Source organism: Hemiscyllium ocellatum, chromosome 13 (genome assembly GCF_020745735.1).
Source record: "Hemiscyllium ocellatum isolate sHemOce1 chromosome 13, sHemOce1.pat.X.cur, whole genome shotgun sequence".
NCBI classification, from domain to species: domain Eukaryota; kingdom Metazoa; phylum Chordata; class Chondrichthyes; order Orectolobiformes; family Hemiscylliidae; genus Hemiscyllium; species Hemiscyllium ocellatum.
Genome location: NC_083413.1, coordinates 14,601,369 through 14,627,149, shown reverse-complemented (window position 1 = coordinate 14,627,149; position 25,781 = coordinate 14,601,369). Strand labels below are relative to the sequence as shown.

At 43.5% G+C, this 25,781-nt stretch overlaps 2 protein-coding genes across 6 annotated transcripts in view; one reads left to right on the top strand and one right to left on the bottom strand.

The window, feature by feature from the left end:
- Window positions 1-25,781, bottom strand: part of LOC132821781 (mediator of RNA polymerase II transcription subunit 12-like protein) — a 604,412-nt gene that overhangs the window by 174,476 nt on the left and 404,155 nt on the right. The gene's annotated exons all lie outside the window — the stretch shown is intronic.
- LOC132821653 (P2Y purinoceptor 12-like) lies at window positions 4,001-22,304 on the top strand. Its single transcript, XM_060834364.1, has 2 exons — window positions 4,001-4,241; window positions 21,283-22,304. The coding sequence occupies exons 1-2, from the start codon at window positions 4,001-4,003 to the stop codon at window positions 22,302-22,304; spliced, it is 1,263 nt and encodes a 420-aa protein (XP_060690347.1).

Below are 25,781 nucleotides of genomic sequence, written 5' to 3'. Positions count from 1 at the left end.
AACATCTGCAGTCCTCACTTTTCTCCTCGTGCATAATGGCAAATAATATGTTACCACATTGTATTGTTCGCTGCTATCAGTTTCCACTAATAGCCATTCACCCCTCCATCCAGATCATTATCCACTCCTTTGTTTTTGAACTGTTCTTCTCTCTCTTTGGGCTCTCTCCCTGTCTATTTTACTCCTTACCCCTTCCCCCCCACCGTATCTTCTGCATATAAACTGACATTTTCTGAGCTACCACCACTTCTGAGGAAGGGTCACTGGACCCAAAACCTTAAATCTGATTTCTCTCCACAGATGCTGCCTTTTCCAGCAACTTATGTTTTTGTTTCTGATTTACAGCATCTGCAGTTCTTTTGATTTTTCCCTAATTTACACAGGACATACTGATTAGGGGTCAATTATAAAGGCCCATAATACTGAAAGTGGCCATTTATAATTGCTTATGCTCAAATCATGATTAAGCACTGACTATACTGAATGTGAAGACACATGACACCAGGTTATAGTCTGGCAGGTTTATTTGAAATCACAAGCTTTTGAAGCACTGCTCCTTCGTCAAGTGAAGTCACACACCTTATTGGTCTCTGCCTTCTGAACCATCGTCCTATGAACCTTTCAGGATCTTCTGCAATTCTGGGCATTGACAGATGTTTAACCATACCGTGGGTGGCACGGTGGCACAGTGGTTAGCACTGCTGCCCCACAGCCCTAGAGACCCGGGTTCAATTTCCACCTCAGGCGACTGACTGTGTGGAGTTTGCACGTTCTCCTTGTGTCTGCGTGGGCACCCTCCGGGTGCTCCGGTTTCCTCCCACAGTCCAAAGATGTGTGGGTCAGGTGAATTGGCCATGCTAAATTGCCCATGGTGTTAGGTAAGGGTTAAATGTAGGGGTATGGGTGGGTTGCGCTTCGGCGGATCGTTGTGAACTTGTTGGGCCTTGCTGCCACACTGTAAGTAATCTAATCTAATCTAATCATACTGCTACTGTAGACAGAGTTAGTGATAGCAAAGTGACTCAGTGGTAATCTCACACGTGACTGTCAATATTGTGGCACAAAGAACTGAAGGCAGAATTAGGGGCAGACGATATACTGTGGAAAGTTGGTACCCGAAACCGAACTACCAGGTGGCATCGTGAAAGGTCCCATACCACAGAGTAATATAGAAGGATAGAAAACAGCAGCACAAGGAGGCTATTCGGTCCTTTGAGCCTGCTCTACATTTCAATATGATCATGGTCAATCATTCAACTCAGTACCTGCTCCCAACTTCTCCTCATATCCTTAGATTCCTTTAACTCAAAGAACTACGTCTATCTCCTTCTTGAAGACATTCAATGTTTTGGTCTCAACCTCTTTCTGTGGCAGGCAATCACAGTGTGACTAATGCACCTAACCACAGTGTTAGGTGCATTAGTCAGGGGTAAATATAGAGTAGTGGAATGGGTCTGGGTCTTCGGAGGGTCAGTGTTGGGCCGAAGGCCCTGGTTCCATACTGTAGGGAATCTAATCCAATTGCATCAATCCCATTGAAGGTGTAATGGGGAGGCAGTCAATCCAAACACTCTGAAATATCCTCATCCTTTTAGCAGTCATTAACCCTTTAAAAAGGCACCTCTTTACTGTGACATGGAAAAATGAATTAAGATGAATGGCATCATGGTAATGATGAAAGTTGACCTTAACTTCACAACACTGATGAAATTTATTCCATTTTTGCCGTTTGATGCTAAATAATTGAAAAATACATGACGAGCACTTCTGTCATTGTTCTACTGTGAACCTGCAGCTTGAGAACACAGGAAACCTACACTCATCAAAGAGATACTTTAAACTTTGGTGTATTATAGGAAGCCTGACCAGTTGCACGATGGGTTCTTGTGGCAGGAAGCAATAGATATTGCAGAACGGAGTGCGGGTAAATATCTTTCCATATCCTGGTCAATGCTGAGTACAACCAAAGAAAACCTCAGACGTATTTTTGGATGTGGTTTAGCAACAGGATGAAATATCTTCATTTTTAAAAAAATTACCTTCTAAACCAGAACAAGACCAACTCCCATGAAACGATACATGCAAAGCCGTTAGTTCTGGACTCGTAAATTTGCTTGAAATTTACTTCTGTAAATTAATGTTCAATGCTGAACAACAGATGACAGACATAGTGACGCTATCTATTGATGTGAATTTCAGTTGTATACAACTTGCAACGTTTTAAAAGCCTTCCTACGCATAGTAGGATTCAACAACATAAGTAAATGATACATGTTGATCATTTACAAGTCTCAAGATGCAAAAACTAGTGAAATCCCACTGCAGAGAGAATGATTAATCTCTTTTGAGCTGAACTGAAATGATAGAATAACACCATTTCATATTTTCAGTCACCACTAACTAGTCACTCAGTTCCGAAACTGCATGCTTTCTATCCATAAACACAACTTCATCCAAATCCATATTTGCTCGATGTTGGCACTTTCCCGGAGTCAGAAGGCCATGGCTCACTGTAACGTGAATCAAGGCTGACATCTTGAGAGATAGTACCGAGGCACGTGCTTTACTGCAGAAAGCACTTGTCTCAAATACAACACATGAACTAAAACAAAAGGACATAAGGGCCAGCTTGTCAACACTCGGTGCACTACCACCTCAATCCATCTATTGTCACCACAACAACATCCAAATCAGAATGAATCAAAATAAACGTCTGGTTAAATGATCACCTGGTTCTGATGGAGGTCGATACCGGCGTGGCAATTTCAATGATCATAGAACCAGTCTTTAACAAACTTCACTCTGGGCTCCAACTCACAAGCTTGCGCAAGACTTTGGCTAGATTGAGAATGTATATTGGTGAACCTTTCCAGATTAAGGATACAATTTTGGTTCAAGTCTCTTATGAGAAGCAGCTGGTTCCATTACAACGGTTTGTAGCAAAAAGCTCAGACTGAAGCTTGATGGGGCCAAATTGGTTGAGAAAGATTCACCTAGATTGGCTGAACGTTTTTCAATTAGAAAATGGCTGCCTGAGTGAAGTCCTAATTAAATAACCAGAAGATTTTCAGGAAGGTCTAGGGTCTATCAAAGGAACCATGGCCAGCTTGTATGTTGACCAGGAAGCAATTCCATAATTCTGCAAGGCCCGCCCACTGGCAGCTGCCTTGTAGGTAAATAAACGTAGAGGCAGAAATCAGAAACCTGGAAAGCAAAGGAATCATCAAACCAGTCCAGTCTGTGGAATGGCCAGCACCAATTATAATGATTGAGATGCCCAATGGATTGGTTTACCTTTGTTAAGATTTTAATCAAACTGTAAACCAATTTTCACAGCTGAATAAATACCCAATCCCTCACATAGGGGATTTATACACAAGTCTGGTAGGGGGGTGTCCTTAATGAAGCTGTACATGAACCATACGCACTTGCAACTGCGGTTTTATAAGGATTCCCAAAAGTATGCTATAATTAATACCTATAAAGGTCTGCATCAAAATAAGAGGCTGCCATTTGGGATACCATTAACCTGTGAATTTTTCAGTAGACAATAGAGAACATATCACAAGATCTACTGCAAGGTCGTCATTTATCCAGATGATGTGCTAATAACAGGGAAGACCAATAAGAAGCACTAAGAGAACGTGGACATACTTGTTTGACATTTCTCCCCGGTGGATGTGTGCCTTAGAGGTGAAAGACATGAGTTCCAGACACCTAAAGTGACCAACTTGGGCTACAGAGTTGACAAGAAAGTAAGAACAATGAAAGGTGCCCTGACTCCCAAGTCAAAATCGGAGGTTAGGTCTTTCTTTGAGCTGGTGAACTATTACAGCAACGGGCGTGCCAATGCCAAGCACAAGAGCCCATTAAGCGAAAGAGGCATTTTGCTTCAAAAGATGAAGTTCAGTGTAGGAATCCCAGGAATGGCCCTGCATGGGTAACAGGTATATTCAACTCAAGATTAGATCCAGTGACGTATAAAGTTCAGGTAGGTGTGATGGTCCTTAACAAGTACCTGGACCATGTGAAAGATGGAAACTTGTCAACAGCGTGGGAGTTAAACGTGCTCAGCTCCCCGACTGCCTTTCCAACCATTCTGGAACCCATGAGTTCGCCCTCTCCATCAAGCATCAAGGATCCCTCGGAATCTGAGATGGGCATGGTGAACGTCACTGACTCGACACCTTTGCCGCCTGATGAGGAGATTAATTTCTTCAGAGACCCTCCAGGTCCAAGAAGTGAGCAACTGCGTAATAGAGGCAGAGTTGGCGGAACCTGACCCAGTGCTAAAATGCCCAGCGCTAAAAAGCCACAGTAGGAGCTACAGCAAAACAAACATAGTTTTGGGGTCAGGGTGACAGATTTAAATCAGAAATGAGGAGGAATTATCATTCACAAATGGTCATGAATCTGTGGAATGCACTACCCCAGGGTGTGGTGGATGCGGGGAGATCGAGTATATTTAGGAAGGAGAAAATCAGATTTTAAAGAAGCAACGGATCGAAGTGTTATGGAGATAGGGTGGAAGAGTGGAGTTGAGGCCAAGGTGAGATCAGCCATGATCATACTAAATGGTGGAGCAGGCTCAAAGGGCTGAATGGCCTACTCCTGCTCCTAGTTCTTACATTCTGATCAAACAGCAGCATTTGGCTGGGTCCCAAAGGAAGCTACAGCACTGATTCCATCAGATCCATTCAGACACCAACTTTGCACGGTCAGAGTTCAAAAAGGCAGCTAGCAACTTGGCTGATACAGTCTTATTTAATGCTGGGATATGCAGGTACAGTCGAGGGGAGATCACGAACTGAATACAGACTGCAGAGAAGGAGCGTATTTTTAACAGGTCGGCATTAATCCCAAAGTTGTTTTTTTTAAAAAAGCACTGATTCAATCGTCACATTACAAAACCAATAATAAAATAATTTTGCAAAACTGATATTTTATACTTCGGTTTTAGTGCTACCTATCTTTATTTGTACAGTGATCATAAGATGTCACTTGAGGCCAAGTAGTAGAGACTAAGAATTGCATTCTGCATGAAACAATGCCTCCAAAAGGGAGGATTTAATAGTGAAGCAGAGTTTGAGACAGTCAGTGATATTTCCAGAACTTAAAATGAACTACGACATTGACCAATATTTCCAGCTCCGGACAGCAGACAGCAAGGGGGAAATACTTTTGTTGTGAATTACATAACCAGAATTGAAAGCAGAAGCCGTGATAAAGCTGCAACTCGGAAGGCAATAGGTCCTTGTTTCCAACAAATGAATACAAGTACAATTCCTCATAGAGAACACTCGCTCATTCTCACACACAGAGGTCAGATTGCTCGATGCTTCTGACATCATCAACCAGGAACCGGGCAAAGACATAGCAGGTAACAACTTCAAACCTTCACTTAGAGAATTAGTGGAAGCATTTAGTGAAAGGATTAATCAAATCCATAAATTGTTAGTATGATTTAAGCAGACAGCAAAAAAACAAATCCAAGTCTGATGAAGGGTCATTCGACCAGAAACATTAACTCTGATTTCTCTCCACAGATGCTGCCAGACCTGTTGAGCTTTTCCAGCAATTTCAGTTTTTACTTTCAATAATGAGAAATCCTGGCTAAACATTTGCAGTTGTTATGCGCGATAATCATTGTAACATTAATTTTTATTTTGATATCTGGTTGCATATTTTCCCGTTACCACTTTTTGAAAAAGGTCATTATTTGCACAACGTCCTCAAGGGTTTATGTATTTTCGAAGGATGCTGCGAATGCTCTAAGTTCTAACCTTTTTTTTCAAAAAAGAGAGTGTCAGCAGCCACGTCTTCTTGAAACAATATAATTTACTGGATTGACTGAACTAACCCATTTGGGGTAAAGGAAAGAAGTATTCGTCACTAATATATTTAAGGTTAATAAAGTAAGGTGCTGTGTTAGAAAGCCAAAGGAGGAGTCATCAGTCTGTGCCCAACTTCAAATTTCTACATGTGAATTTACTGCATAATTGTGTAATCTTCTACTATCGCATTTGCAATCTATTATCTGTAGCTTCTTGTTAATGGTGTGTATAGATAATGCAGCTGCATCCAGCTTTGTTTCAAAACCAAACTATTTTTTGCTCAAGTGGTCTGTGTTGTCTCTTTCACTTCATCATTGCAATAATTTTCTGTATTTCATCCATAAGTGGCTCACTTCAAAGTTTTTGGAGAGAAAACATTTATAACAATCTGCACTCATGATATTGTTAATGTATTTTGTTTGGCACACAACTTTCCATGTTAATATACGCTCCCATTTCACTCTCAATCACATCTCACTTCTCTGACTGGATCACACAAATCCTGCAGCTCTTACGCAATGTTTTGTCAGCAGGCATCAGAATTCCCATGCCTACTCACTTCCTCTAGTCCTTGGAAGCTTCAAACTCAAACTGTATTGTAGGTTATCCATGGCAGTGTTAGACCAGTGCTCTATAGATCGAGTCCATTTAGGGTGCCTGAACCATTTCCCCACAGAAAATGTTAAAACACAGCATGGATTGGATTCCTATGAAGCCTCTTAAAAATACAAATAAATACATTACAATTTCATAGACAAGGGAGTCACTTTCATTCCTTGTTTGTATTAATGGAAATGATAAACAGATGTGCAGCTTGATCCTCTGGCTCCAACCGTACTAACAGAGAAACCTGCCCCACCTCAGGGTTAATGGCTCCCTTTCACAGAGAGACGTGTCTGAGTAGATGGACAGGGGCATCACACTAACATGCGAGTATCTGTCTGGTCCTTATGCAGGAAGGTTCCTCATCACACCTCTCAGAAAGCCCCAATACACTTTGCAGCCAACAAAGGTCTTTTAGAAGTGTAGTCACTATTGCGATGCAAGAAAAGCAAGAGTCAGCTTACCCACAGCAAGCTCCTGCAAACAGCACGGTGGTAAGTGTGGACCAACCTGATTGCCGAGGTTAAAAAAAAAAGCTGCATGGTAAAGTGATGAGAAACTAACTGCTTGACCATGCACGCCAAGAGCGTGCCAGTTTGTCTGGAGACAAGAGGGTGGTCCATCCAGTCAGACTCTAACAAGAGGGATAAATCCCAGGTTTCTCCCACTGACCCAGTTGCATGCAAAGATACCGGGACAGAAAGTCAGATGTGACTTAACGCAGTAGAAAGTTGCAGAATGCAGAGAGGCAACAAAACCAGCTGGTGCAGTGCCAGCTCAAACCATGTTCATGGGCAGCACGGTGGCTCAGTGGTTAGCACTGCTGCCTCACAGCACCAGGGACCTGGTTCAATTCCTGCCTTGGGCAACTGTCTGTGTGGAGTTTGCACATTCTCCCCGTGTTTGTGTGGGTTTGTTCCGGGTGCTCAGGTTTCCTCCTACAGTCCAAAGATGTGCAGGTTTAGGTGAATTGGCCATGCTAAATTACCCGTAGTGCTAGGTGCACTAGTCAGGGTGGGTTGCTCTTCGGAGGGTTGGTGTGGACTTGTTGGGCCGAAGGGCCCATTTCCACACTGTAGGGAATCTAAAAATAAACTTCAGCAGCCGCTGGTTAGTCAGTGTTTCGCTACATGTCTACATAAGCAATGTAGATGCGCCCAGGGCTTCCCAGCTCTTAGAATGAGCCAGCTGTTCTGTGACCCTACCACTATCTCAGCGCTGGGGAAGTGCTGCTGGTGGCGACTTGTCTCAAACCCTTAACCTGCCCACAGGTTTGTCTCCCTCACTGTACCACTTCTATATTAATTACCAACTAGCTTCTGGGGAAGGAGGAAATGATGGGGAAGGGGTGCGCTGATGTTGGTGGAAGCTGCTGGGGAAGGGGGTTGTGTCCCGACAGAACAATATGCAGCTGTAGCCAGGTCTACAAGAGCAGGCAGGCTAGCAAGAGCAGGATGTTGCTGGGAATTGAGGGTTTGAGTTATAAGGAGAGGCTGGATAGGTTGGGACTTTCTTTCACTGGTGTGTAGGAGGCTGAGGAGTGACCTTATAGAGGTTTATAAAATCATCAGGGGTATAGATAAGGTGAATGGCAAGTGCCGTTTCCCTAGGATAGGGCATTTAAGACGAGGGAGTATATTCTTAACCTGAGAGGAGAAAGATTTTAAAAAGACATGAGAGGTAACTTTTTTTTATTTACACAGAGAGAATAGTTTGCGTATGGAATAAGCTTCCAGAGGAAGTGATGGATGTGGCTACAGTTACAACATTTAAAAGACACTTAGATAACTTCCATGAAAAAGAGATGTTTGCAGGAATATAGGCCAGACGCAGGCAGGTGGGGCTATTTTAATGTAGGATTATGATCAGCAAGAACTGGTTGAAACGGAGGGTCTGTTTCCATTCTGTGTGACTCTATGAGCGTTGGAGCATAGTCTGCTGCTGGGAGGCCATCCACAGGCAAAAGAACTGGCTCACGAGGCCAGTCGGCCTCATTCAACAAGCCACAACTCGCCACGAACAAACTCGATCAGCTGACCACCGTGTGTGACCAAATAGCCCTACCACACAGTCCTCACATCTTCCTTGACCGTTCTGCCTTAATGGAAGCGACTATTTGACTGCCCACAATGTCTCCTTTCACGACCCTTTTGGAAACCCAGCTCCTGACAATGCAGATGGGAGTCTTAAAGATGGTGAACCGAGATCAGAGCAGGCTGAGATGAATACCGACCCTCAGTCATTCCCACAGCTTCCCTGCTTGACCACTCCTCAGCAAACTCTAAAGTATCTGCAGTTTCATTAACCATAACATGATCTGCACTCAGTTCTATTCACCTAGCATTAGCTCTCAGCCACAAAAACCCCTGCCCTAAACAAAATCAATTGAAAATACTCAGATATCTCTGCCCTTGCCTCAATATTAACTCTGCAACCTTCTCCAGTCTTATAACCCAAGCCCCACCATTTGAGTCCTCTGAGTATGGTCTTTTACACATTCCTGCCTTGCTTCATCCCACCACTGAAGGCAGTGTTCCCTTCACTAAACCAGCTTCTTTGTTTCTTTCAGTTTTTCATCTTTTCATCTTAGACCAAATTAGTCAAGAGTCACAGAGTCATAGAGATGTGCAGCGGAGAAACAGACCCTTCATCCAACTTGTCCACGTCAACCAGGTATCCTAAACCAATCTCGCCCCATTTGCCAGTACTTGGCCCATATCCTTCTAAACCCTTCCTATTCAGATGCCTTTTAAATGTTTTAATTGTACCAGCCTCCACCACTATCTCACGCAGCTCATTCCATACACCCAGCACCCTCTATCTATCCCTGCTCACTTTAAATTTATGCCCTCGAGTTTTGGACTCCCCTAACCCGAGGTCACCCCTCAACCTCTGATGCTCCAGGGAAAAACAGCCCCGGCCTATTCAGCCCCTCCCCACAGCTCAAACCCTCCATGTAGTTCTCCAATCCAGGAGGGAAAACATATCAAGAAAAAAAATCAGAGAGTGTAGCAGGCAGGAGACATTGACTGAAGCCTCCAACTCGTTTAAGACCCCAACAGCCTCTGCTTAAAACTCAACCTAAAAGCTAAATAAAAACTAGAAAGCCAAGTCTGAGAGAGTTGGCTACATCCAGGCTCCTTCCATTGTTCCAACTTTTAAAAAAAGCCAAGATCTCACAAATATTTAATTTCTTTGAAACAGCTAGTCACCTCTGCCTTACAACTTCTCCTCAAAACAAAAACCAGGACAAAATAACTTCTTAAAGTGGCAGCATTGTCACTATTGTAAGTCATGACCATATAAATAAGGAGTAGGCCATTCAGCCCATTAAGGCGAATGTGAGTACTGCAGGTGCTGGAGATCAGAGCCAGAGTGGTGCTGGAAAAGCACAGCTGGTCAGGCTGCATCTGAGGAGCAGGAGAATTGATGTTTTGGGCAAAAGCCCTTCATCTGGAATGAGGCTGAGAGCCTCGGGGGGGGTGGAGAGATACATGGGAAGGGAGGTGGGGAAAGGGAGGTGGGGTTGGGGTTGCGGGAGGTAGCTGAGAGCAAGTCTATTTTCACAATGTGGCTGAAGAGTTTCAGGGCAGAGGAGATGACCTGTGGGTTGCAGTGAGAGAGAGAGACTCATTGAGATCCTTGTAGAGAGAGGAGGAGACCATCTTCAAGGTAGGCATCCTTGGAAGAGGATTCGCAGTAAGGTTAAAATCAACTAAGAGAAAGTGAGGACTGCAGATGGTGGATTGATCAGAGCCAAGAGTGTGGTACTGCAGATGCTGGAGATCAGCTCATCAAGCCTGCTCCGCCATTCAATAAGATCCTAAATTATCTGATTTGAGCCTTAAATCCACGTTCCCTCTCCCCCCCCCCCCCCGCCCCCCGATAATCTTTCACTCCCTTGCCCATCACGATTAAAGGTATATTCAACACTATTCAATTCATAAATAATTGGCGGCCATTTGAACCCTGTTATATGTTAGGAAAGTCAGACACTTGTGAGCAAAAATTTGCAAAGAATTTGCAGAAAGCATCTGAAACAGAAATCTAGCACAGTGGCACAATGGCTAGCACTGCTGCCTCACAGCGCCAGGGTCCCTGGCTCAATCCCAGCCTCGGGCAATTGTCTGCGTGGAGTTTGCACATTCTCCCAGGGTCTGCGTGGGTTTCCTCCAGTTTCCTCCCACAGTCCAAAGATGTGCAGGTTAGATCAATTGGCCATGCTAAATTGCCCAGAGCGTTAGGTGCATTAGTCAGAGGGAAAAGGTTCTGGGTGAGTTACTCTTCGGAGGGTCGGTGTGGAGTGGTTGGGCTGAAGGGCCTATTTCCACACTAGGGAATCTAATCAAATCTAATCACAGTCTCACCCACGGCCAATCGTCTGTTTCTGTTCCAGGTTTTTAGATATAGCTTGAGGAACTAACACACAAAAATGTGGAAATGTGGAATTCTAGTACACTAAGGAAATGAAGTTTGGATCACTTTTGTACTGACAAGGCTGCATAGAAAGAATCACAATGACAGCTACTGGAGAAAGTGAGGACTGCAGATGCTGGAGATCAGAGTCGAAAGTGTGGTGCTGGAAAAGCACAACAGGTCAGGCAGCATCCGAGGAGCAGGAGAATCAACATTTCAGCCATAAGCCCTTCATCAGGAAGACTTTCACATTCCTGATGAAGGGCTTATGCCTGAAATGTCGATTCTCCTGCACCTCGGATGCTGCCTGACCTGCTGTGCTTTTCCAGCACCACACTTGCAACAGCTACAGGAACCAAGATTCACTAAGATTCACAGCAAAATAAGACATTATTAGTCAAGATTAGTAAAGCAGAAAAGAGTGTGGATTAAGGTGGCACTGTGGCTCAGTGGTTAGCACTGTAGCCTCACAGCACCAGGGTCCCAGGTTCAATTCCAGCCTCGGGTGACTGTCTGTGTGGAGTTTGCACATTCACCCAGTGTCTGTGTGGGTTTCCTCCCACAGTCACAAAGATGTGCAGGGTAAGTGAATTGGCCATGCTAAATTGTCCAAAGTGCTAGTCAGAGGGAAATAGGTCTGGGTCGGTTACTCTGTGGAGGGTTGGGTGTGGACTGGTTGGGCAGAAGGGCCTGTTTCCACACTGTAGGTAATCTAGTCTAATCTAAGACAAATATTCAGGAGAGAATACATTACGGTATTCTACATTAGGCAGGTTGTATCACTATCTTTTAAAATACCACCCTGGATATTGGGTAAATCCATAGTCAAGAGGTCTTCGTTCAAGATGCCAAGGAGGGTAGCAGGTGCAAGTGGTAATGTACAGAGAGCTAGGGCAAATGTCCTCAGGAGAAAGGCACGAGAATAAGGAGAAATTAATATAATTGCATTTCCTTGACAGAGAACATCATTGGACAATTAAGGAACGTAAACACAGCGTGTACAACAGAAAGTATTGCAAAACACCCGCTGGAGTAAGAATTCACCAGGACCAGATGGGATATACTCCACAGTACAGAGGAAAATAAAGTTGAAAACTGTACAGGTACTGGCCATAATCTCCCAATCCTCCTTAGAAATTAGACATGTTTTACTTGTGTGCAAAAAGAGGGTGCAGGGATAAAGAACTGAACAGTCTGTTTTAGCTCTGTGATTGGACAGATTTGAGAAATTATGACTCAAAAGAAAACAGGGCACATTTGGGTAAAGGTGAATTAATTAGGGAAGACCTGCATGAAAATTTTGTTGAAAATGTGTGGTGTTTAATTAACTTGACTGAGTCTTTGATAAGGCAAAAGAGAAGGTTGCTCTCATTGTAGTTGAGAAGAATGAGAGATGATCTCATTGAAACAGATAAGATTCTAAGGAGTTCTGAGGAAGGGTCACCAGACCCATAACATTAAGTCTGATTTCTCTTCACAGATGCTGCCAGACCTACTGAGCTTTTCCAGTAACTTCTGGTTTTGTTAGGATTCTAAGGGATTTGACAGGGTCAATGCTGAGAGGGTGTTTCCCTCATGAGAGAGTCTAGGACCAGAGGGCATAGTCTCAGAATAAAGCCGCACCAATCTAAGGTTGAGATGAGCAGGAATTTCTTCCCTCACAGGATGGAGTGTCTTTGGAGTTCCTTGCCACAGACAGCAGAGTCCCTGTGTATTTTTAAGGCTGAGATAGATTTTTGATGAGTCCGGGAATCAAGGATTACGGGGAGAGGGAGGGAATGTGGACAACCGCCTGATGAAGGAGCAGTGCTCTGAAAGCTTGTGCTTCAAAATAAATCTGTTGGACTATAACCTGGTGTTGTGCGATTTTTAACTTTGTCCACCCCAGTCCAATACCGGCATCTCCAAATCACCATGTGAGTAATGTCACATAAGCCATGATCCTATTGAATGGTGGAGGTGCTTGAGGGACAAAATGGCTATTCCTGTTCCTAGATCTTATGATCTAATGGTTCTTATGAATGATGTGGTTGATGTGACGTGTAGGGACATCCAAAAGGTATTTGACAAAGTCCTACTCTGACAGCTTGTCAGTAAAATTCAAGACTGTTGAATAAAAAAGACAGTAGTAGGATGGATATAAAACTGACCTAATACCGTGAACAGAACATTGGTAAATGGTCGCTTCTTGAATCAGAGGGGGGTTTCTCAGGAGTCAGTATGAGAAAGGCACTGCTGCTGTTTGCACTAATGACAACATGGAATAGAAAAGAATCACCTGCTACAGAACTGGAAAGTGCAAAGGTTGGGGAGAATATTGATAAAGGCCTCATAAACTTTGAAAAAGACATACAAGTGGCACATGAAGGTTAATGCAGACAAGTGTAAAGTGATTCTTTTGGAAGAAACAGCAAACAGAGGCTTATAGATAAAAGATAAAAAAAATTATAGAGCTGCATGGACAGACTCACCAGGACTTTACAAGCATAAAGTACAGAAGTAAGATTATGATAAACCTTTCAAAAGCACTGGCTTTGTCACAATGAGAGTAAATGCCTAATTCTGGGCACTACATTTTAGAATGGACATGGGGGCTGTTAGGTGTGTAGTTGAGGGTGCAGTCTCTTTAAGAAAGCTGGTCAAGTGACTGGGAGGAGGGGAGCTTGGGTCTAGTGTAGAACTGGCTGAGGAGGTGTGAGCATTGTTAATGAAGTATTCCTGTTCAGTTTCACTATTTGTCTGCCTGCTTTATAATTCTTGATTCCAAAGGAAGCCCCAACATTACAGAGCTGAAAATGTGTTGCTGATAAAAGCTAAGCAGGTCAGGCAGTATCCAAAGAGCAGGAGAATCGACGTTTCGGGCACGAGCCCTTCTTCATGGCCTCCAGCAACAGACCTCCCTCCGGATCCACCGCTCCACGCTTGCAGCCATGCGCCGCTACCTACATTCCCTGCAATTAGACCTACCCCAGCTCAGGACAACACTCTCACAGACCTGCAACGGACCTCTACTGTTCCTCATCCACAGAAGAATTAAATACGGAACCAACATTACAGAGCCCTGAAAGGAAGTGCAGAAAAGACTGGTGTGAACAGTTCCAGAGATGAGGTGCTTCAGCTACACAGTGAGATTGAAGAAGCCAGACTAACTCTCCTCTGAGCAGAGAAGGCTCAGAGGAGATTTGATAGAGATGTACAAAATCACGAGGGATCTCAGCAGAGCAGAGAAAGAGGAGCTACTGACATTGGCAGAAGGGTGTAAAACCAGAGGACCCAGGTTTAACGGAAAAGGCAAGAAAACTCAATGCAACAAGAACACGTTTTGTTTAAATGCAGGGTGGTGTGGTGATATGAAATGTTTGGCTTGAAAAGGGTGTGAAGGTAGATTCATTAATGGCTTTCGCAAGAGCTTTAGTTCAGTACTTGGGGCAGACAATTGCAGGGCTCCAGTGAATGCACTTGATGAAGTGCTGTTGCAGTGAGGAGACATGAATTCAATGGGCCAAATGGTGCCTGAAGAAATTTGTGTTCTCATTTTTCATGAGAATTCTGTTTGACAGAAATTTTGAATATCCGGGTGCCCCCTTCAGAATACTTATGGGCGGCACAGTGGCTCAGTGGTTAGCACTGCTGCCTCACAGCACCAGGGTCCCAGGTTCTGTTCCAGCCTCGGGCGACTGTCCGTGTGGAGTTTACACATTCTCCCTGTGTCTGCGTAGGTTTCCTCCAGGTGCTCCGGTTTCCTTGCATGTGCAGGTCAGGTGAATTGGCCATTGCCCATAGTTTTAGGTGCATTAGTCAGAGGGAGAGAGTCTGGGTGGGTTACTTTTCGGAGGGTCGGTGTGGACTGGTTGGGCCGAAGTGCCTGTTTCCACAATGTGGGGAATCTAATCTTAGAGGGGGCATTGTGAGAAGCACCAAAAATGCAAGGGTTACATTCCTTCCACTGCAGTGGATCAGAAAATGCACTATTTTCCGTGACAATTTCTTGACAGACTTATTAGTCCCTTGGCGAGTGTGGTGACTACATAAATTATGAATGCTGATGCCCTTCATGATCATTGATTATGTTTTTTGACCTGTTCCCTGCAACATGAAGAAACTTTTTTGAAACTTAATGGCAAATTTCAGAAACTTGGAGCATAACACCACATGACTGTGAAAGACTTCCTCAAACTGCAGAGAATTATACAGGGCGACCACCGTATCTGCGGAATCATTTTCCATGGTTTCAGTTACCCATGGTTTACCGCAGCCTGAACATATTGCAGGGAACCTTCCTGCATCAGGGACCAAGGAGCTACTGGGAAGTTAAGTTTCCCACTTAAATGAATGGGTTCGCTCCTATCCGTGGTTTCGGACTTCCACGGTAGGTTTTGGAACATATCACCCACGGGCTAATGTGCAGGTAAAGGACCATTTTTGAACAATGAAATTTGCATAATCTTCACATGATTTTTCAATGTAAATACCAAATTAATGTTGAGATACAAGGGTATTATTTGGGGGCAGGCAGAATAATTGCCTTCTTCTGGTTTGGAGTGCTTGAGCTGAGATACAGCACATGCCTGCAATCATCTGTAGAAAAGAGGACTTAATTGCAGAACTTAACAAAGCTATCGGAGAACATAAAACAGGCAAGGTGCATACTCTAAGGGAACAATGTATGCAGTTATGGAGGATAGCACATAACAAATCATGAGCTCAAAGCCTGACTTCAGATCTGACTAAACTCCAGAGAGCAGTGTGCTAAATTCTCAAAGCATGTGGGAAATATTGAAGGATTTAAGATTCTCAGGACAGATCTGGTCAGTTTGGCAACTGCATTGCATTTTATCAAAAGACAGAGTGAGAGCCAACCATAATACACAACAGGTGATCGACCATTAAGAGCATAATGTGAATGCAGTATTGTTGGGGCCAACCTCAGAGGATGCTAAAGCGAGATGTATGATCTGAAGGATGCTTGTTAGATTGAGAAGCTCCAAGTAAAATGGCCCAGTAGCAAAAGGCAATATGGACCTTGCTTCCTTTCCTCACCTTTTGTCCATTTGGAGACAGGCTGCAGCGTGTTCTTCAAAAAACCATTTGTGAAGTCATTTTTTTTCAGCTGCAGCAAACTCCCTCTCAGTTTTAAATCAAGAGTATTGTTCATTTACATTCAAACCCAAGGTCATTCTTGCAATTTCTCTCTCTCACTTACACATAAAGACAAAAGCAGAAGAAAAAATAGTCTCACAGTTGTGAAAGTTAAAACCTGAAAATGTAGGTATCAATTAGTACAATTGCTAGATTCAGGAGGGTACAGCTAGCCAAGGGATTGGGAACAGCAGAATTTCTCTGGAGGTGGACACAGATACAGCAATGTGATTGGCACACAAGGATTTAGTCCACTTTTCAGGCAGCAACAGTAATCTTCAAGAGATATAAGCTTCAAGGAGATCTCTTTGGGACATGAGCTATCCTGGAAGTATGGTGTTACCAACAAGTTAGATCCTTAGCAGACTGAGATACAGGATTAAAATTAATGCACAATGACAGACCATGTGCCGATCATAGTACACCACCATTGAAAATGCCTGCCATAATTGGTGGATGTACAGAGGCACTCACAATGCAACTCAAACACACAAAATAAACAGAACTCTTCCTCGCTCAAATGTGTTGCTTATTTAACAGATAAAATGGCCAATCTCACAACAAAGAAGAAAACGCTCTCTGTACTCTCCATGTGATATCTAGAGGCTTCTTGTGAGTTACATCAGGCAACAAGAACATGGAGTTCAGAGAGGTGAGGTTTCACTTCATGAAACTTTGCCGATCTTCAATACTGTGGAGCCTGAATAGACTTGGCTAAGCCAGTTTCTCAATTTCCTCTGCAAGATCTCTGCACGAGTTGTACGGCATAAGCCCCTTGGGCTAAAGTGTATTGTACAGTAAGAGGTTGCAAATTTGAAGCCAAACTAAGCAACAGTGTTTTGGAGCACACAGGTTTGTTACTCCACCTTGCTGTGAACTTGAAGTGTCGCTACCTCAGGTATAGCAGGCCTGGTTTCAAGACCTACCTGCTCCATGGTATGACATAACTTCTCAGATTAAGTTAACTAAAAACATCTACAATTAAAACTTTCCAAAGATCAAAAAGAGTTTTGTTCACGTAACAGGGCCATTGAGGAGTCAGCTTCAACAAATCGATTAGTTTCCACCTCTCTGGTCACGCTTCCTTTCATTCAACTTCAGACAAAGATGGGGTCATTAGCACCTCAGAAAATACTGCAAGTTTAATGATTCCACAAAAAAAAAGCAGAGTTTTGCTGATATTGGAGGTCTGAAATAAAAACAAAGTGCTGAACTAGAAACATTAACTCTGCTTTCTCTCTCCTCAGCAACTTTGTGTTTTTATTTCAGTTGCTCTACATTTGCTTTCAGTTCTGGTTTGGAGACAGCACATTTGTGCCCTTGTTGTCTCACTGTGGATTGGCCGTGCTAAATTGCCCATAATGTCCAGGGGTATGCCCCTTGACATTCAACAGTGTTGCCGTCACTGAACCCCTCACTGTCAACATTCTGGGGGTTATCATTGACCAGAAACTCAATTGGACTCACCACATAAACACAGTGCCTACGACAGCAGGTCAGAAGCTCAGAATATCTGAGTAACTCCCCTCCTGTCCACCATCTATAAGGCACAAGTCAGGAGTGTAATGGAGGGCACCCACACCCACACCCACACCCCCCCCCTACCCCACCTGCCTGGATGGGTACACCCATCAAGATACTCAAGAAGCTTATCATCATCCAGGATAGGTAGCCTGCTTGATTGGCAACACCTGAACAAGTAACCACTCCCTCCACCACCGACACTCTTGTACTACCTACAAGACTCTCTGTAGAAATTAATCAAAAGGTCCTTAGATAGCATCTTTTAACACAACCACTTCCAGCTAGAAGGATAAGGGCAGCAGATACATTGGAACACTACACCTGCAAGTTCCCCTCCAAACTACTCACCATTCTGACTTGGAAATGTATCACCATTCCTTCACTGGTCACTGAGTTAAAATCTTGGAATTCCCTCCCTAAGGGCATTGTGGGTCAACCCACAGCAGGTAGACTGCAGCAGCTCAAGAGCAGCTCACCGCCATCTTCACAAGGGCAAGAAATGATGGCCAGCCAGTGACATCCCACCTCCAAAAATTCTCTCCACTGATGTTACCAGACCTGCTGAATGTTTCCCACAATTTTTGTTTTTGAAGTTAACTTTATGTTCTATTCTATTGAGGATTGATGTGTGCTCACTGTGCCTCAGTTCACAACACTCCCATCCTATCACAAAGTTCCAATGAAGAGCTTTGTACAATATCGAGGTGACAATCTAATGCAGTACTGGAGGGATGCTGTGCCTTCAGAAGTCCAATCTTTTGGACGAGATCAAGGAAAAATCTTGACCATTTCTTCCTCAGGTGTGTGTAAAAGACCTTGTAGCACTCTTTTGAAGGAAAGCACAATAAAGTCACCTTTGATACATGGGCTAACTTTTGTTTCTTCAATCAACATCTCAAAACCAGATTATCTGATCATCGCCTCACTGCTGTATGTGGAGGCTTGCTGTGTGCAAGTTGGCCACCACATTTCTACATCAGAACAATGACCAGAAAACACTTCTAAAAATCTGGTGGTCCTGATGCTCTCGATATGCAAGATTTTATTTCTGTCTTTCTTCCTGTCTGCTGGATGCGGCCATTTTATATCTCTTTCAAGAATAAGAGGCAGAGTGTCAAGTTACTGAGAGCACCTGCCCAGCTGTTCCAAAATAGTGTCATGGGATCTTCTGTATCCATTTGAGATACAGGGTCTTTGTTTAATATCTCACATTAAAATCGACACCTGTAACAGGGCAGCTTGCCTTCAGTACTGCAGTGGCGTATCAAGCTGGTGTCTTAAAGGAGCAAAGAAAGGTAGGTTCAAATCCCAACAAATTCTCAAGGTGAACCGGTGTCTCTTTGTTGACTTAACTAAGTGTATCATGAAACGAGTTTACCTGTTATAATACCTGCATTAGTATAGAAGTTGTGGGACCTTTCTTTTGCATTTCCTAATTAACACACACTTGGGAACAATCATTTTGTTTGTAACTCTTTCGGTATCTCCATATGTCAAATTCAAACAGCATTTAGGTTTTGTTGAAACTAAACCAAAGGGTTGATTTAACCGAGCCAGTTACTTGGTGGTGCTTACATTGCAAGGATATCCTGAGACAATTTACAGTTAATGATTGACTTTTCTATTGCAGTCTGTTATGGACCAGGCCAGACACCCTCAAAACATTTCAAGAAAGTAGCCCATCCTGACTTATCTCGTTGTTTTAAGCAGGTGTAACACAGATATTCCAGGAGGGATATAATTGGTCCAACCGCATAGTTGTAAACAAAACAATTTATTTATAAGATTACCAAATGAAACACTAACAAAAGAGAACAGAATACAGAATAACTTAACCTATCCAAAAACCCAAGAAATTATACCAACTTAATGATGTTGCTTCCAATACTTGCAACAATCCCCATAAACACCCCTTGGCACAAAAGGTAAAATCAAACCCAGAGTCTTAAAAGGTGTGTGTGTGTGTGTGTGTGTGTGTGTGTGTGTGTGTGCGTGTGTGTGTGAGAGAGAGAGAGAGAGAGAGAGAGAGAAAGAGAGGGGTGAGAGAGAGAAAGGAGGATCAGCATGGACCTGGGTGCAGCAGCTTTTTCAACTGCTAAAACCAAACCAAGCCAGAGAAAAGCTGAGCTGGGAGGACTGGCCACTCCTCTTTCATCATACAAGTTTTGTTTTCAAAAACTTGAAAATGTGTTGCCTGAGCTATAATTTTATTAGCTATAATCAAAATGGCCCAAAATCTCTTCAACTTAGATTTTATGGTGTCTGTGTCTTTTACGACTTCTCTGGAGAAAAAAAACCCAAGGACAACATAACCTTGTTAATGAGTTGCTTCATCACAGGTTACTGTTGTAACAGAGGGAAACACAGCAGTCAATTTGCATACACCAAGCACCCATATACATAAGTGTGATAATGGGCAGATAATCCACTTTTAGTGATTGTAGTTGAGGAACCAATAAACTGCTCTTCTCCCCGTTGTGTAATGGTATTTTTCATTGACTTGGGGCAGTTAGGGGTTCAGCTGATAAATGATAGTATCCTTCAAATAAGTTAACAGTGAAAAACTTCCTCATTAGTGCACGGAGTGTGTCAACCTAAGTGATCAGTCTTTTAATAAAATGTATTTGTTCATAACTGAGGGGTGACATGATTGAGGTATACAAAATTATGAAGGTTAGAGACAGAGTAGATAGGAGGAACCTGTTTCCTTTGGCACAGAGTTCAAAAACCAGGGTCATACATTCATACTAAAGGATTAGAGGGGACATCTGGAAACTGTTAAAAACTGTTTTATGCAGAGTTTGTTGGGAGTCTGGAATTCATTGCCTGAGTTGATGGTGGAGGCCGAGACCCTGAACTCTTTTAAAAAGTATCTGGATAGCCGTAAGCTACAAGGCTACGCGCCATGTGCAGGAAGATGGGATTAAAAGGGCATCTGGGTGTCTTTGGGTCAGCATGGACACGATAGGCCAAATGGCCCTCTTCTGTTCTGTATCATTTCCATGGTTCTATGGAATGGTTTGGCCAGCATTTTTCACCCATTCCTACCTGCCTTCGAGACGGTGATGGCAAAGTATCTGCTGTAGTACACAAAGGAAAATTATACCCGTTCAGGAGTTGTTCCAAGATTTTGACTCAATTGCTAATTTTATAAACAAGCTGGGGATTGTCAGAAAATACTAAAAGCAGGCTAATCTTCGTATTGGTCTACCTCTATTTTATAGAAAAGTCAACTAACTTTAAGCAACCTTGTTTCATGCTATACAACCTTAACCGGGCTTGTCCTTTAAATAATAGAGTTAAAGACTAGAAGTATATAGTTTTGTGGCTCTTTACACCAACGGAACTTGCTATCGGTATATGTCCTAGTGGCGCTGGAAAAGCGCAGCCAGTCAAATAGTACCTGAGGAGCAGGAAAGTCAAGGTTTTCAGTCGATTCTCCTGCTCCTCAGGTGCTGCCTGACCAGCTGTGCTTTTCCAGCGCCACACGTTTTAGCTCAGATCTCCAGCATCTGCAGTCCTCACTTTCTCCTATGTCCTAGTTTAGTTAGATATATGTGGTGTCCTAGTCATGTGGTGGCAAAGCTCCAATGTTCTCGTCTTTGTCCTCTTCACCTGAGATTCTTCTTCAGGTTGAAGAATGAGGTTATCAGGCAGAAGCCAATCAACTTTACAATACATTGTCACTGTTATTAGTCAGAACAGTAATGTTTAATACAAAACAATGTCACTTAAGTCAATTACACTATGCTTTTTGTTTATTTAGAAATGGCTTTGAATGGAACAGAAAGCTTTTCCAACCATTCAAACACCACAGCGGAAGACATGTGTGCACCAGACCGAGAAATCAGCCAGGTGATCTTCACAGTGCTCTATACTGTCTTCTTTATTGGTGGGCTCCTGATGAACAGCTTGGCCATTTGGGTGTTCTTTCAAATCCCGAGCAAATCGAACTTCATTGTGTACCTTAAGAACACTGTCATGGCCGACCTGCTGATGACACTGATATTTCCGTTTAAAATAATCATCGAGTCAAGATTCAGAACGCCAGGACTCCAAGTCTTCGTATGTCAAGTCAGTTCAGTCCTATTCTACTTGACCATGTACATCAGCATCATATTTTTAGGGTTGATTAGCGCTGACCGCTACCAGAAAGCAGCTAAACCATTTGGCCATTCTGGCACGTGCAAACCCAGAACTGCAAAGATTCTCTCAGCAACAGTATGGCTGTGCATGTTTCTCTTGGTGCTGCCCAATATGATACTGTACAAGGGAAACACCATGCCAGAAAATGAGCGTAAATGCTCCTCTCTCAAGACTGACCTGGGCTTAAAATGGCACGAACTGGTCAGCTTTGTCTGCCAGATCATATTCTGGAGTAACTTGATATTAATAGTCGTGTGCTACTTCCTAATAAGCAGAGAACTTTATAAATCCTATCGCAAGACAAAAGGCAGTTCCAGGCAAGCTAAGAAAGTCAATTACAACGTCTTTCTTGTGCTGGCTGTGTTCTTCATCTGCTTCGTTCCTTTTCATTTCGCCAGGATCCCATATACACTTACTCAGACCCGAGGTGCTTACCAGTGCTCCACTCGAGTTGCTCTTTATTACATAAAGGAAAGCACACTGAGTTTGTCAGCGTTGAATGCGTGTCTTGACCCACTGATTTATTTTTTTCTATGCAGGTCATTCAAGAACATGCTATTTGCAAAGCTGAACAACTGTGCAAACAGATTATCAAAAATACAGCCAGGTGATTATCAATCCAGCATGGACACTCCACTCTAAGCTGCAAAATAATGTTACACCAACCAATATCCACGCCTGGTTTCTGTACAAGTCCTGAGAAACATTGTGCAGAGTTTAGACTGTTGTAAAATTAGCCATAACATTTACACTTTACATGCACTCTAAATACTTAAATTCTATGGGCTTGGGATTGTTTCCTTATGTTAGACAACAAACAATAGGTGCAGGAGTAGGCCATTCTGCCCTTCGAGCCAGCACCATCATTCATTATGATCATGGCTGATCATCCACAATCAGCACACCACTGGTCACTGCCTGCCATGCCGAAAGGGAGCCATTTATAACTATTGTTTCCTGTCAGCCAACCAATTTACAATCCATGTCAGTGTTTTGCCCCTAATACCATGTGCCCTAATTTTGTTCACTAACCTCCTATGTGGGATTTTATCAAGGGCTTTCTGAAAGTCCAGGTATACTACATGCACTAGATATCCCTTGTCCATCTTCAGAGTTACATCCTCAAAAAATTCCAGAAGATTAGTCAAGCATGATTTCCCTTTCATAAATCCATGCTGACTCTGAACTATCCTGTTACTGCCATATTCCACCACTGAGGTCAGACAAACTGGTCTATAATTCTGTTTTCTCTCTCCCTCCTTTCTTAAAAAGTGGGACAACATTAGCCACCCTCCAATCCGCAGGAATTGATCCTGAATCTATAGAACATTGGAAAATGATCACCAATGCCTCCACGATTTCTAGAGCCACCTCCTTCAGTACCCTGGGATGTAGACCATCAGGTCCCAGGGATTTACCAGCCTTCAGACCTAACAGTCTCTCCAACACCATTTCCTGCCTAATATAAATTCCCTTCAGTTCAGGTCCTTCAGCCACTGTTACATCTGGGAGATTGCTCGTGTCTTCCCCAGTGAAGACAGATCTAAAGTACCAATTCAACTCTTCTGCCATTTCTTTGTTCCCTGTAATAAATTCACCCATTTCTGTCTTCAAGGATCCAATTTTAGTCTTAACCAATTTTTTTTTCTTTTCACATACCTAAACTAGCCTTTACTATTCTCCTTTATATTTTTGGCCAGTTTACCTTTGTACCTTATTTTTTTCTTTGCGTATTTCCTTTTTAGTTATCCTCTGTTGTTCTTTAAAAGCTTCCCAGTCCTCCAATTTCCCACTCATCTTTGCTATGTTATACTCTTTCCCTTTTGTCTTTATATGGGCCTTAACTTCCCTCGTCAGCCATGGCCACCCCTGCCTCCCCTTAGGATCTTTCTTCCTTTTTGGAATGAACTGATCCTGCATCTTCTGCATTATACCCAGAAATACCTGCCATTGTTGTTCCACTGCCATCTCTGCTGGGGTATTACACCATTGAACTTTGGCCAGCTCCTCCCTCATAGTTCCCTTATTCAACTGAAATATTGTCACTTCCGATTCTACCCTCTCACTTTCAAACTGCAAATTAAAGCTTATTGTATTGGTTTCTACCTCCTAATGGCTCCTTTACTTCGAGGTCCCTGATCAAATCCGGTTCATTGCACAACACAAATCCAGAATTGCCTTCTCCCTGGTAGGCTCCAGCACAAGCTGTTCTAAGAATCCATCCCGGAGGACTCCCTTTCTTGGTGTCCAGTACCATCCTGATTCTCCTAGTCTACATGCGTGTTGAAATCCCCCATAACAACTGTACTAATATATTTGCGACAGGCCAATTTCAGCTCCTTATTCAACTTACTCCATCCATGCTACTGTTTGGGGGCCAGTAGATAACTCCCATTAGGGTCTTTCTACCCTTGGAATTTCTCAGCTCTATCCAGACTGACTCTACATCCCCTGATTCTAGATCCCCCCACGCAAGGGACTGAATATCATTCCTTACCAACAGGGCCACCCCACCCCCTCTGCCAGTCAGTCTGTCCTTGCGATAGCACGCATAGCCTTGAATATTCATTTCCCAGGCCCTGTCCACTTGAAGCCATGTCTCCACAACATCGTAAATGCGAATTTCCAACTGAGCCTCAAGCTCATCACCTTATTTCGAATGCTTCGTGCATTCATATATAATATTTTTAATTTGTTACTCCCCTCACCCTTCCTATCAATCCCTATTTCACTTGACCTTACGGCATGATCCTTTTTTGAGTTTTCTGCTCCATTGATTCCGTTGCCTTTCGTGACTTCTCTTGTTCTAACTTTCCCTTAAAACTTCCAGTTTGTTTCCCCCCCCCCCCGCTATTTAGTTTAAATGCAGCTGTGTTGCAATGGTAAACCTGCCTGCCAGAATGCTGGTCCCCCACATATTGAGGTGCAACCCATCCCTCTTGTATAATTTATCCTTACTGCTAAACATACCCTGGTGATCCAAGAATTTAAATCCTTGCTTCCTGCACCAGTTCCTCAGCCACACATTCAAGTCCATTATCTCCCTGTTCCTGTCCTCTCCAGCCCGAGGAACTGGAAGCAAGCCGGAGATATCCACCCGAGGTGTCCTGCTTTTCAGCCTTCTTCCGAGTTCTCTGAAGTCCTGCTGTAGTATGTTCCTCCTCTTCTTCCCAACATCATTTGTGCCGACATGCACCACCACGTCTGGCTCTTCACCTTCGCCCTTGAGGATTTCCTGCACTCTGTCTGTGATGTCCTTAATCCTGGCACCAGGAATGCAACACACCATCCTCAAATCCCACCCGTTGCTGCAGAAACCCCTTTCAGTCCCTCTCACTATGGAGTCCCCTATTACCGTGGCTCTGTCTGACTCCTCAGCTCTGCCTCCACGCCAATATCCGATTGGCAGACCTAACCGCCTCTCAGACTGGCAGTGACGTCTGTCTCTACGGTTTCCAAGAGATTCAACCTGTTCCTGACAGGTACTTCCCCCGGGGTCTCTTGCACTTGGCTCATGTCTGCCTTCCTCATCGTCTTCTCCCCTCTACTCTCTTCTGATATGCTTACTGAAGGTCCTGTCCAGAAAGATCTCATTCTCTCGGATGAGCCTGAGGTCATCTAGTTCTTTAATCAGTGCTGCAATATGCTCTGTCAGAAGCTGAATGTGTACACACTTTCCATAGTTATACGAGCCAGCTACACCAGAGTCCCTGACCTCCCACATCATGCACGCAGTACACTAAATCAGCTTGGCAGTCATGTCTTCACCCTCTTTAACTATAGCATAATCACTTCTCTCAACTTTGTTGTCGAAGACTCCTGAGCCAAAGACACCTACTTAAACAACACTCACCCACCTTCCCAACAGCCTCTGTGCTCCGACTTCACTTCCGCCCAGCTCCCGCCGCGCTCTGCTGCGAAAAGACCGCTGGCTTCGAGGAAAGTACTTAAATAACCTGCCACCTTCCCAACAGTGCTAAAGGCAGTATACAAATTTGAGCAATGTGGTTGACTCTTAACTGCTCTTGGAACAATTAGGGATGGCAATAAATGCTGGGTTAACCAGCGATGCCATCATCCCGTGAATGAATTAAACAGAAAATGTTACTGCTTGGGTCA